This window comes from Phalacrocorax carbo, chromosome 2, assembly GCF_963921805.1.
Source record: "Phalacrocorax carbo chromosome 2, bPhaCar2.1, whole genome shotgun sequence".
Lineage (NCBI taxonomy): Eukaryota > Metazoa > Chordata > Aves > Suliformes > Phalacrocoracidae > Phalacrocorax > Phalacrocorax carbo.
Genome location: NC_087514.1, coordinates 102,302,274 through 102,315,675, shown reverse-complemented (window position 1 = coordinate 102,315,675; position 13,402 = coordinate 102,302,274). Strand labels below are relative to the sequence as shown.

The window sequence follows — 13,402 nt, the reverse complement described above, 5'->3', positions numbered from 1 at the left end:
ACTGATAACTGTGCGGAAGAAAGGAAGGAGTTTAGAATGGGAAAGGCCTGCAAGATCCTTTTCACTTCAGAACATCAGTTTGCAACTTGTTTAGTTTGTTATTAACACCTGACTTCAGTTCCCTGGTTTCTGAGACAGTCTTGATACAGTGATGTTTGAGCAATTATCAAGTACATCCTCATAAGTTATCTTCTGCTGCATGCTGCTAGAGCAGGTGGGATTTGAAAGCCTACCAGCTTCTGCCTTTTCTCACTTCATCCACTGCTATGTGTATTGGGCACTTCCTTGCCTGTTTGTCCTTTGCTATCCTCAGCAATAGGGGCAGCGCAGCAGTTCAGGAAAAGCCCCTTAGTTCTCATGGTGCTGTAACACCAGGTCAGTGCCCCAAGTTCATTTGACTGGGAGTTTGCACAATGGTCAGAAGGCAAGCTGTGGGTTATGAAGAGGGAGAAAGAAAGGATCAAATCAGAGCTAAGGGCAGTGAGCAGCAGTGGTGGAGAGAGAGACGCTGCCTGTATTAGCAAATTTGTATCTGGCTCAAGTGTTTTACTGACACAGCAGTATTCTTTCCCTTCTGTTTTGCTGTTTATCTCAGGAGGTAAGTGATGACATGCCTCTTGCACTGTAGCATTGTGGTAGTTGTTCTGCATGGAAGGCTGGAGCAAGTTTCCTAGGAAAAGTCTGACTTTTCAATTCCCGTTTGATGTCCTCTGCAACAAGCTAATCCACCAGAATTGTCGCATCCCATCTTAGCTTAGGCTTTTTGGGGAGAGAGCGAGAGCAGAGACTAAGCTTAGATTTCTGCCTTCTCTCTCTTTCGGCCAAGGACAGCAGTAGGGGTAAAAGAGGACATTTGTCCCAGACATGTGGGAAAATTTTGTCCCAGTCTGAGCAGATGGCAGCCAGGTTCTTGGCTGTTTTAAGTTCTCTGGCAGAGCGCTCATGCTGTAATATGCCTCAAAACTTTTTACAGTTATGTTACTGGTAGGGAAAGCAGTAATAAGATTTCATCCTCACCCAAGCTAAAGCATTGATACAAACTATTCCTCAGGTACGTTTCCATCCATCACTTCTTTTGGCAACTGAGCTTCTTGTTTTGCGAGAGAGATCCCTTTTGTACTGAAGGTGATCTGCAAGTACAAATACATTTTAAATGATGTGCTTGAGGAATTTAACAATTAATCTCTTGAGGAAGTATGGACCAACAGTTACCATTTGTTTATTATACGCTTAATTGTTTGTAAAAGGTACTGAACATTATTTTCCAATTATAATGTGTAAAGTATGGACACTTATATTTCTCTAGACACTATCTCTGATCTAGATGGTCTCTCCCTGTGCGCTTAAAACCATGAATTTTATTTGCCATTGCGGCTGGGTAAGCTGCTGAAGAATTAACTGAGCTTTTGTATGTGCAAATCCTGTGGGCAACTGTTTGTTTTAAATTCTCTTTGTTTCACAAAAACATGGTCAGCTGAAACCTCCTTTCTTTTTTGACTTCTTATGACCAACAGTTTTTTAAACACACTGAGGTAAACGGACTTTGCAATGTGTTATTGTAAAAGCAAAGAATTACAGGCACCTAAGAAAAGCAGATGTATTTTAACATCTTTGATTGAGGAATCAGTATCTTGCAACTGAAAGAAAAAAGGAAAGTTTTAATGTCTGTATGAAACAGCATCTGTTGTCAAAAGTTCATAGTCGGCCTGCACTAAACTGCTTTACTGACCATATGGGTAGATTTGCCCTTGGTTGATAGCAGACAGATTTTCTTAGGTAGTAAAAACACTGAGGGTTTTTTTTTGTCTCCCCTTCACTTTTTCTCCTGGGCTTCTAGGACAAACTGATTGTGTGGCGAGTTCTGACACAAGTATTTTTTGTGCTGCTCAAGATTCATTGTCATATGTGTTCCACTTGGATTTTTTTTACAGACTTATATTCCAGAAAAGCATTTATAAAGTTATTTAAGAAAACTCTACTTATCTGTCTTACTCTACGTAAGGCACATCAAGAGTTAGCTCTATGCTATAGAGAGATAAGGATGATGTAGACCCCTTTCCTTAGGTTCACCACTGTTTTCTATGATGTTTAAGCAATGAAAACATCCTGGTCCCCATTTTATGACATTTGCCTGCTTATGGTGTGTTTATAACATATTACCCATCAATTGGGATCTGCTGTAGGGCAGTAAGTATGAAAATAGATGTTGTAAGAGCTGGTTGGAGCAAGTGTGTGGTTGGTTGAGGAAGGGTCACTCTACCCAATGTCTTTGAGTGGTAGGTTCATTCTGGAGTGCTGTCATTCAGGATTACTAGTGGCTGCATATGTATGGCTCTTGGACTGTTGGATTCAGTGGTGCATGTCAGGGGCCCTGGTGTGAGGGATGCACTAGGAATGCTCTGCCCACCACCCACCAGGTCTTGCCCTACCTTTCCAGCTCCACGATCCTCCCATGTTCAGCCTGGGTACCCCTCTGCAGTTCTGTTGCCTCACGTAGTAGTTGTGTCCCTGTCACCTTTTTCCAGTGATTCATCACTTTTTCTTCACTGTTTTACATAAACTTATTTTATTGTTCCATAACTCTATTTCAATTGCAGCTTCTTCTTTTATCAGGGGGTTTAGGTGTGATCATATTTGAAGGAGTATTTGTAGACCGGAATAATCAATATTTTTACTAATGATTCTTCAGAGGATTAGTAAAGATTCCTCAAAGCTTTCATACATGTATGACCTGAATGTTTGTATCTGCATGCAACCCCAAAACACCTCTCTAGTGAAAACGCTTGATAATTACAAGGATTTGAATGAGTGCTTGAATATTTTGAAACTTTTAACTTCTTTTTCTGATCCAGTGCCTGTCAGTCCTTACATTGATCACACACTGGATGACACAGACATGTCCTAGGACATGGGGTAGAGTGCATTTGCTTGCTAGGGAACTTCTCAGAGTGTGTCCATTCCTGTGATGAAGTGTGTCTGCTGAATGAAATTGTGACTGGCAGAACATGCCTTCTACTGGTGATCTCCAGCTGCAACACGCCAGCTTAATACCACTCCTGCTGTGAGGTTTTGTGGGCCAGAAATAGTTAATCGCAGATCACAGCCTAGGTCAGTTGGCCACAGTGTTCTTGGTGAGATCCTGGGCCAGGAAAGGTCCCCTAGTTGTCCAGTGCTCACAGAAGTGGCAGGCACCAAGACAGGGGGATGTGAGGTGGAAAATACAATGTTTGAGACTTGGGAGATCTGAACTCAGAATTTATCAAAAAAGCATCTGAGATGTTGCTATAACAGTATTTTGAGGACCTACCATTTCTCTGTTTCCCTCTGTTCCTCCATATTTTAAAATTCGGTTCATTTAGTATCATTTATGGCAATTATTTCTTCTGCATCTTTTAAGTGCATCTCTGTTGTCAGACAGTGGAGTCACCGCTCATCTGTCAGCAGTAATAGGATTGGATTAATTTGTAAAAATTGAATTTTGGAAGTTTATAATATTGTCTTGATTTCACAAATTATTTTGGTATGTTTATGCTGGATATACCTTGTCCCTAACATACCTGCATATTTTTTCCAAGTACATCCTAATAAAAAATCCCAGTATTTATAATTATTGTTTATTTCAAACCTAGCATTTATCATATCTGACAAATAATGTTCATGTCTAGTCATAAGAAAAAACTTGTTTATCAATGAGTGGGCTGTTGATTCACTTTAACTTTTAACTGTCAATTAGAAATGGTTCATTGATATTTTCTCTGTACAGGCGATAATTTTCTGAGGGTAAGAGGGTGCCTGAATAGGTATTAGAAATTATGCCAGCATATGCAAATTACAGCTATTTGATGTCAAAACAATCTATTTTCAGAAGATATTCTTTCCTAAGTCTTTCTTAAGAATTAGAAAGAAACATGCTTTTGTGCTCTTGTAAAATTACTGTATAGAAAATATTTTTGTGTCTGGAAACAAATTGTGTATGAAGGTCCACTTGATATTCCTGTGCCAGTATGCAAAGCTAAACCCTTTTGCTACTCCATATCTAACCAGTTCGATTTCTTCTGCTGCTGGTGTCACAGACTGAGTAAGGAATTTCTCATTTTTTGATGCCAAATTAATTAGGAATTCTACTGTAGGTGTAGTTTAGAGAATAAAACTACAAAATGCAAAGACTAATAAAATGTGATATACATCTTCAATCTCCTGAGCAACATCTTTAATAGTTAAATTTTATATGTCATTGTTTGGTATTTAGTATCCAGGTAACATAATTAGCACAACAAGACATACAAAACAGATACTCTTCCTGAGTGTTTGTAATCTGACACCAGGAGGAATCAGAGAACAACTGTTCAGATATCCAGTTAAAACATAAACTGTGTCCTTTTTTCTAGCTGGGTCTGTGAATTAATAATATTTCTCTTTATGTAGTTCTGTATACGTTAATTGTGTAATTCTGAGTATTTTAATTAACAGCTTGCTTACAGATGGATTTACTGGATTTTGGAGCAACAGAAAGACTTGTAGAGGCTTTGGTTCATGCCACTGGAGATTTCATGGTCTGTACTGAGTCCGATATGAAACTTGAAAGTTGGTCTCTTCCTTGATTAACATGCCTGCCTTGTTCTGTAGGGTAACTGCTCTTCTGGTCTGTGGGGAGGCTGGGAGAAAGGGAAGAGATGCCAGTACTGAAACTTTTAATGAGGCATGTTAGTCTTATTAAAAACTTGTTGCTGCACACTGAATTGACTTACTGGAAACATCAACAACTTTTACCTTTGACTAAAAATGATGAAGGAAAAAAAAAAAAAGATTATTTGGGGGTTGCTTTTTGTTCTTCAGCTGTCACTCTTCAGGCCCTTCTGATCAGCCACAAAGGCCAGAGATTTTCTTTTGGTTTGAATGAGTGTATGGAATTTGGGGAAAATACACAAATTATGAGAGGCAAAAATATTCAGGATTGGCAGTATTATGTCAGTGATAGAAAGAAGCATCAGGATCTATTTTGCTTAAATAAAACCTACATTATTGATCCCATCATTGTGTGTGTTGTAAGCAGTGTAGCGTATAGCATCATACAGCTTGGAGAAGAAATGGGAGCTGGTCTTGGGATCCAGAAGCAACACAGGTGTGGTATATTTTGGAGCACTGCACAGGTTAAGTGCCTGGGCAGATAAGGCCATGCCACTGTCTGATTTATCCCCAGCTGAAGATCTAGTCCCTAATCCAATGCCCCAAAACTATGACAGACCCCAGGTAAAACATTTTTCTTTCTAGGGTTGAGCTAGATGGGGTGAGACTTACCCCCAGACACACAGAGGATATGAACTCCATGTCACTTCTCGTAGCTGAAAAGGAGGATGTCTTACCTTGGAGGCAGAGTGGCTTTAAATACTTTGGGAGCTCTGTAGGAGCTTTGCAGTCTAGAAGGCTCCCATAATCAGTATATGACCATTTGTTCTGGCATAGTTCATTTCTGGCTCCTCTGTGCTTTATGTGGGCTGAGAAGCTTGCGTACTGCCATGGTGTGACCTATTTATGTAAGCTTGGAAATCCGGTCAGTTAATAGCAGTTTGAGTGGTGCTTTGTATCCACACCAGTAGAAAGGCTAGTAGTCTCTTGCTCAAGGCTGTTTTGTACTATCCAGTGTACCATCTAGCAATGCAAAGTAGCCAGGGAAATGTAGATTATCAAAGTTAATTACTGTATAGGATAACTGAAATGGTTTTGTACTGACTGAACACCTGAGTGAGTTGATTCTGTGCCTTTTGCCAAAGTGTATGAAAATGCCTATTTAAAAAAAGTTGTGCTTCTATGAAATAGGTAAGATAAGATGTTTCCTATGCTGTTATAGCTTTAGAAAACTTATTGTTCTAATTTGCTTTTGATCACTGAACCTTGAACATTCCTTTCTTTCACATCACAGGGTGCTGATGGTGTGTATAAATGGGGTTTTGGTTCTTTTGACCCCAGTTTCACCCTAGGGGAATGCAAATATTTGTTCTCAATTTTCCTGGGCACATTGATTAACAAACAAGCCATTGTAACAAACTGGCAAAGCCATGGCTCATTGCATGAGCTGATAAATTTGGAATGTGGCATTGTGTTGAAATATTTAAAACTTCAAAAGGTTAGTTATAAAGTGACATGAGTAATGAGCTAGATGTTCATAGCACCCAAGACTATATTAATACAGCAGCAAGACAGGAAGCTCTTAAACATCTATAAATCAAACCAGCACAGAGCATCTGGTTCAGGGAGGTTACTCTTTTTTGACTGTTGTTTTGCTGCCATCCAGTGTGGCTTTAAAAATACGTGTAAACCTGTAAATCCTGCAGTTCAGTTGCTTCCTTTTGATGGGGGGCACTTCTGGTAGGAAAATGAAATAAATCAGATAATCATGCCGTTTCTTAGCTATGGATAACTAGCCTGTGTCTTCATGGCAGCCTGTGAAAGTGCTGCGAGACCTCTGTATTTAGCTTGTCTCCAATTATTTTATATACACTGGAAGGAAAAGAAAAGCTAAGAATGGCACATTTCTGTTTGAAACTATTCTCAACTGCATAAAAATCTCCTCTTTAGAAACTAAATATGCAGCATGGTAAGTTCAGAAGGCAATTAAAATACTATTTAATGAATGGTATCCTTTTCTGATATACAAGGATTGATCCTCTGAAGTGTCACATGCCTCTTGCTAGTCCTGAGTAGCCAATGGGAGGTTGGGTAATTTGCTGGGTCTGTCCCACCTTCCAGTCTATATTTGAATAATAATTATGAAAAGTATAATGTAGCATTTGTAGAAGCAAAAACTTTGTGCATAGGGATCAGCAAATAGGTTCCCACCAACGAAAACAAATACGCATCGTTTTGCTGCATCTCCGTTTTAGGAATTTTATTTTTTACCTTTTAGTAATTAACGCATTTCTGAAGAAAGAAATGAAAACCATTCTTTTTTATCTGTGTATTTCAAACCAATGTGTGGGTTGCTCAGAGTCCTTACATGAATAGCTATTCTCAATGACGATTTTCCTGTAATGCCGTATATGTAACGTTCTCTTCCCAATGTAACACTCCCTTGAGTTAGAAGCATTGCATGAGCAAGCTCATCCATGGTGTTCTAAAAAAGCAGTAACGTGTTTTTAATTGATCTTCAGTCTTTCATGTGGTCAGCTGAACATAAACATAATAGAATTTTTTGTATGAAAATTTTATTAAATTGGTGTATATATGTATGCATACACATGTATTATAAACATGTACACACGTGGATTGTGGATATGCACACACTAATTCAAAATGGTTTTCTTACAAAAGCTATTTTTCATGTGTGTACATGTGATAGTATACCTGAGGTAATGGTTTGACTGCTGATCATTTTGTTTTGGTTTTTTTTTTTTGCCAACAGCCAACAGTGGAAGATGTAAGTACCTAAACTAGGTTGTGCAATATGTTGTATGTGTTTGCTAAGTGTTTTGTCTGTGTTTGTTAAATTTTGTTAATATTTAACATATTTTCTAGTATAAGGGAAAAATGTATAGAGTGTTGTTATAAAGCAGCTGTGAGGGTGTGGTTTTTTTACTGTTTCAGTCAGATGCTGGTTTGCGTCTTGGCCTTGTATTTTCAAAGCGATGTTAGGAGGCACTCAGCTGCAGCTAACGTTCAGCAGCACAAATTCAACCACAGTGGATTACGACTGAGGATGAAAGCTGGGCTCTAAGAGACTCTCTGTAGAATGTGTTCTGAATTTGAGTGTTTACAGAGATCTCAAACACTGCCGATCCATCCCCACTCCCAGAACCTAGCCTGCGTTGAGTTTAGCTGCTTTGTTTTTCCTAGACTCTGCAAGGTGCTTTGCAAAGTTGTGTCACGGGTGGTAACTCCTCTCTGAAACAAGAAAGATCCTCACTGCTGTTGGTATAAGGAGCACTGTGGGAAATAACAAATTCTTTGTAGAATACAAAGGTTAAAATTATGGTGGTTTTGAGTGTCTGTGATCCCATGGTGTATTTCCAGCTGTGTTTAGCTCTTGTTGCCTTGCAAATTTCATTTGATTGATTGCCTCCAGCTTACTTAAAGTTCCCTCTGAGTTTCAACTGACATAATGCTTTCTCCTTCCTCCCCTAAATGCTTTGTGTTGCTGGTGTATGTTGTCGTGTAATACGTCAGATGGGTATCTCATCGCAAATTATGAAATTTTGGCAATGTTTGTCAGTAGGATATGGAAGCTGCCCTTGAATGGGTCTTTTCAAACAAACTGAAAATGTATTAAATTTAAAGATAAAATCATAATGGGGCCAGACCATTGATTAATGTAAATCTGCTTACAATAGCTGACGTAAATGGGAAAGTGCTGATTTATATCAGCTGAGAATGGGGCTGGTAAAATTAAAAGAAAATAAAGCTTTTAGGGGGCTCATGATGCGGGTCTCTTAATATAAGCACAAACTTTCACCCAAGACTACATCGTTGTTAATATGTAACTTTGCAGTGCCAGAGGGGTCAGGCTATTCCAGACACTGCAACACTGGTACCTCCTACAAACCAAATAAGAGCAGAACCATGATTCTTTAATTAGATCCTGGGCCAGGTCTTCCACTGGGGTGGTTTGGCATAACTCCATGTACTTCAAAGGATCTAAATTGATTTTCAGTGGCTGAGCACTTGGTTTTTTATTAATCCATACTTCTGTATATTGAACTTATGTGGCTTGCTTTTCATAACTGTTAGTAGTTCAACATTGTTCAGACAGAAGTTGTTCTAAATTCGGTGAGGTAGTAAACTGAAGACTGTGCCAAAAAAATAAATGAACAGGAAAGTCAAGTTAATTAGAAGAATGGTGTATAGGGTGTTTTGTTCGTTTGTTTGCTTGACTTTTTTTTTTTAAATCACTGCAGTATAAATCTAGCCAAACTTTTTTAAAAGAATCGCTTCAGTGGAGCAGGCTAGGGTAGCTTGTGCTGAGTTTTTGCACTGCTGTACTTGGAGAGCTTGATATATTATGCTGTAGTCAGAACATACACTGGGCATCTGTAACAGTTATCTTGTGTGTGTTGTGGAATATTATAATATTATGTTATACTGTATTGTAGTTGCTTGCATGTCTGCATGCTTGCCAGCTTCAAAATTAAAGGTCTTGTACACGGCTCATTTGTAGCACCCTTGTGCAGGCACTTCCCCCTGATTGCTTTTTTTTAAATTTTTCTTATAATTCATATATTTATTTTCTCCTTTCCTCTCTCTCATTTGCAGCATCAGAGAGACCCTGTGTCCTGGATTAATATAGAGTTTATCTTTCTTTTGGCACCTGAAGCAGATCAGGTGTAAAACATGCCTGCAGGAGGCAGGGAGTCCCAAAGGTGTTAGTCATCCTTCCTCTTCCAGACAACAATGATAGCCTAAACATCTGCCTAAGAGCATGTGGGACCCCAAGAGAAGATGCAGTACACTTGCCCCTGCTGTTCATGTCAGGTGTGGCAAAAGACTCTTCAGAGAGTTCTGTGCCACTGTGGTCCAGCATCTGCTTAATCTAGTCTGGGCTACTCAGTTCCAATCTCCCAGAAACTGAGGTCTTGTCTATGCAGTGTGCTAAGTACCTGTGGGTGTTTTAATAGTGTCACAGTCATCTTAGTGTTTCCATGCACTGATTTTTGTGGTGTTACATTAACAAATGTAATATTGCACTAACATGTTCTTTTAATATAGGAGGTACATTTGATTTAAACGTGCTTAGCAAAACAGTGCAATATTGTATTTTCTTCTGGTTTAGGCTATGTTTAGGTAGAAAAGACAAATACTAAGTCTGTGCCCATGCTGGTCCCATCCTACAGTCCCCTGCAGTTTGCTTGTTTAAGAACAGGGCTGGCTGCCAGAAATATTTATGACTCTTTGAGAGGGTAACCCAAAAGACAGGCTTGCAAGCTGATGCCACAGTATCTATTATTGGCAGAAATACAATCCTTCAACTAATAAATGAGCTCTTAACATTTGTCAGGTTGCTTGTTTTCTCAGGGGCCCAGTGATTGGGCTGTATGCAATAACATGATGGCCTTCTGAGGAGCCTACATCAAAATTAATGGTTTCATCTGCTTGCAGGAACAACCAAGTAATTGGGTACACCTGGGACTATCCTAAAGGGCTCCTTTATGCTTAGCAAACACTTTCTAACTAGTTGCAGTAAAGTGTGGATCATTGAAACTTGAGTGTTGCAGACTGGATCAAAGAACTTAGTTTGATGGACTGTTTGGAGTGTGTGAGAGCTTGAATATAGGTATCAACAATATAAGTGAGTATCAGGAATGGATAAGGCATTGACTTTTAGAAAAAGTGTTATAAAGCGTTACTAGTTATATATTGAATACTTCATGGGGATTAGCCTGGCAACCTAACAGCCAGGCAGAAAGGTCTATGGGAAGCCTAAGTTAAGTTTTTCCTGTTTTGGATGCAACCTGTGTTTGGAACCTAAATATTAGGACCTGATGCTATTGAAATACATCAGTATTGCCTCAGCCTTCAGTAGCATACTCTTTAGAAAGTTACCTTATTTTTTTCTGTATTCTGAAGTTCTCTATTAGATTGCCTATATTGTGCAAATAACCCTTAATGACTAACAGCAGAAATAGCAATGTTTTCAGATGTTGCAGTTTAAGGTGTGTTTTCTTTTCTTCCTAAAGACTCAATAAATTTTGATCTCAAATTTTGGTGACGTAAATGACCAGTTATGCTCTGAAAAATGTGCTTTAATGTTTCTGCAAGAGCAGCTGAGGTCCTAAATTATTTGGCACTCTCTAAAAATATCTTTGCCTCCCCTAACGAGCTGTATGATAACAACGTCTTACTCTCTTTCCAAGCCTGTAGTAGTATTTGTGAATCTTCCACATGATTCAGAGCACACTGGAATTAACAGCAAGTCTGTGAATTGCAGTTACCTTAGGCATTAAGAAATAGTTTATATACAATCTAGTACAAAATTTCTTATTTTATGGGGCCAAGACAAACATGTGTCTACAAAGTAGATCTTACGGAGCAAATACACTGCCTAGTAAATTGCTTGCGTAAAAGGAAGGTCAGCAGCCATTCCAGGAGCCTGTTTCCTTGCCTGGTCCACAAATGCTGCTGTCACAATGCAGCAGTAGCATCTTTCTTGCTGTCTCTCCTCTTGCAGAAGTCTCTGGCCAAAATATTCCTTTGCACTGAGCTTCAGATAATTGTGCCCCTACTGCTGCTGGTTGCTTCTGTTCAGTCACTCTGCTGTGCAAAGGCTAATTCTGCCTTCATCCATCCACGACCAGTGGAGGCTCACAGAAAATGAAAGATTGGGAAGGTTACACTGCTCATAAGGGCCTTTGAGAAAGGTGAGAAGTTGAAGTGAGTTGAATTCAGAATAGACATGCTTCTTTTTTAGCAGACATTGAGAACGGATTTTGTTAAAATGATTTACCCATTGCTGTCTTTAACTTGGACTGATTGTACATCAAGGAATGCCAGTTTTGCTTTTGTTTTGTTGGTTGCTTTTTTTTCCAAGAGGGCTATTTTAGCTCTAAAATTTATGTGCTTGGTGCAGAATTTGCTGTGTGAGGTTCTTTGGGTTATGTGGGAAGTCAGATTTGGTTATTTTAATAATAATTCTTGTTTAGTTTCAAACATCTAGTAGGTTGAGTGCCTCTCTTGCTTTTTTCATTATGTACAAGAGAAAGATCTGGGAGCAGTCCTGTCAGTACTAAATGAATTTGTGTGAAAATCCATGCAAAGACTTAAAGCACTGTAGCCCAGATCATTTTCCATAAATTAAATGAGAAGTATTGGTAACGTTAGCAGAGAGTGTGATAATACTGCAACACATCACGTCATTAGACTTCTTTACATAGTGACTGGAACATTGCCAGTTTAAATAAACTTTGTGCATCTATTTGAAAGCATATGTCTGTCCATGCCGGCTATTTAATCCTTTTATAGTGTTTTTCAGAAGTGTAGCCAACCTGTTAATGCATATACTGTGCTTTTCAAATGTTTGTTTGGGTTTGACACCTTATTTTGATTTTCTAATTATGGAGAATTAAAAAAAAAATCTTCCTAATGATTTTGGAGTTTTGTTTAATTCCTTTTTTTTTTTTAGTTTGAAAGTGTGTTTATAAATGCAATAGGGCATCCTAGCTAGGCAGTATTGCATAACTTGCATTCAGTATAATGGCACTAATGTTGAGCCACCTGATTTATCTCAATGCAGTGTCTGTTCAAAAGAGTACAGGGTATAATCATAGGATCACAGAATCATTAAGGTTGGGAAAGATCTCTAAGATCATCGTAATGCTGGGAATTAAGTAGTCTATGATTTATTCTGAGAGTTAAAAATCTGTGGTTCACTTCACTTGTGAATCATTGCCCTAAAATGAGGATAATATTCAGCAACCTTTATAAATCACTGATGGATTTGATTGTAAAGATGTGTACAAGGCAAAAGTACTTATTACATAATAGCAGAGAGACCTAGAGACGGTATTTATTGTTAAAGAGAGAAGATGGTTTAATTGCCTGGGCCTTGGATATGAGCTGTAAGGACTAGAAAAGCAAGAACAGCATTTGGAAGCATTGCTTTATGTCTCTAGGAACGACAGCTGAGAAGTCACCAAATATGTTGATACAGTTCTGATGTCTCAGTGGAAAATGTACGTTGTCCCATGCTGCACTGTGGTTCACTATGCTGTGATTGTTATTCAACCTGTATATGAACCTGCAAGAGTAATTATGTATGCTCTGTAGAAGATGATGCTGGTATGGTATAAAATGCATGCTTTAAAAACAGAAACTTCTTTCTGCAGATATGCTGCCCCCCTTACTGGTGGTGGTCAGGGCAAACCCTTTCCATATGTGAAGATGGAGTAATTTCTAAGTCTTTTTGTCCTTGCAGGTCAAGCCGGTCACTCACAGTAGAATCACTGTGTCAGCACGGTTTCGAAAACCACTCCAGGAGCCCTATACTATTTTGTAAGTAGAATTTTCAGTTAGTGAACTGCCGTTTTGGGGGGGCGGGGTGTGGTGTCTTAACCTCAGATGAGTTTTGCTTAAAATACTCCTCCAAATTATTTTACTTTGCTTTATTTCAGCCTGATTGCTAACGGAGACCTTATTAGCCCTGTAGTGCGCCTCCTCATTCCCAGGAAAACACTGAATCACTGGGATCATATTCTTGAAATGGTTACAGGAAAAGTAACCCTCAGAAGTGGAGCTGTTCACAGGTATTAGGAAGCTGAATATTTGCAAGATACATTTGGTATGCCTAGATATGTTTTTATAACTCTATAGGTAGATGAAATGGTTCATTCCTGCTTCATGGGAAATTCCACTATAGGAAAACTGAAAGACATTAAAAAGACACAAAATGGAAATACACTGACTCCAAGTAACCTTCAGG

The 13,402-nt window shown here is 38.8% G+C and overlaps 1 protein-coding gene across 1 annotated transcript in view; it reads left to right on the top strand.

Moving 5' to 3' along the window:
• Nucleotides 1-13,402, top strand: part of DCDC2 (doublecortin domain containing 2) — a 73,608-nt gene that overhangs the window by 12,839 nt on the left and 47,367 nt on the right. The window contains exons 3-4 of the mRNA XM_064443708.1: nt 12,899-12,975; nt 13,095-13,226. Coding sequence (XP_064299778.1) covers nt 12,899-12,975; nt 13,095-13,226 — 209 coding nt within the window. The remainder of the gene's footprint in view (nt 1-12,898; nt 12,976-13,094; nt 13,227-13,402) is intronic.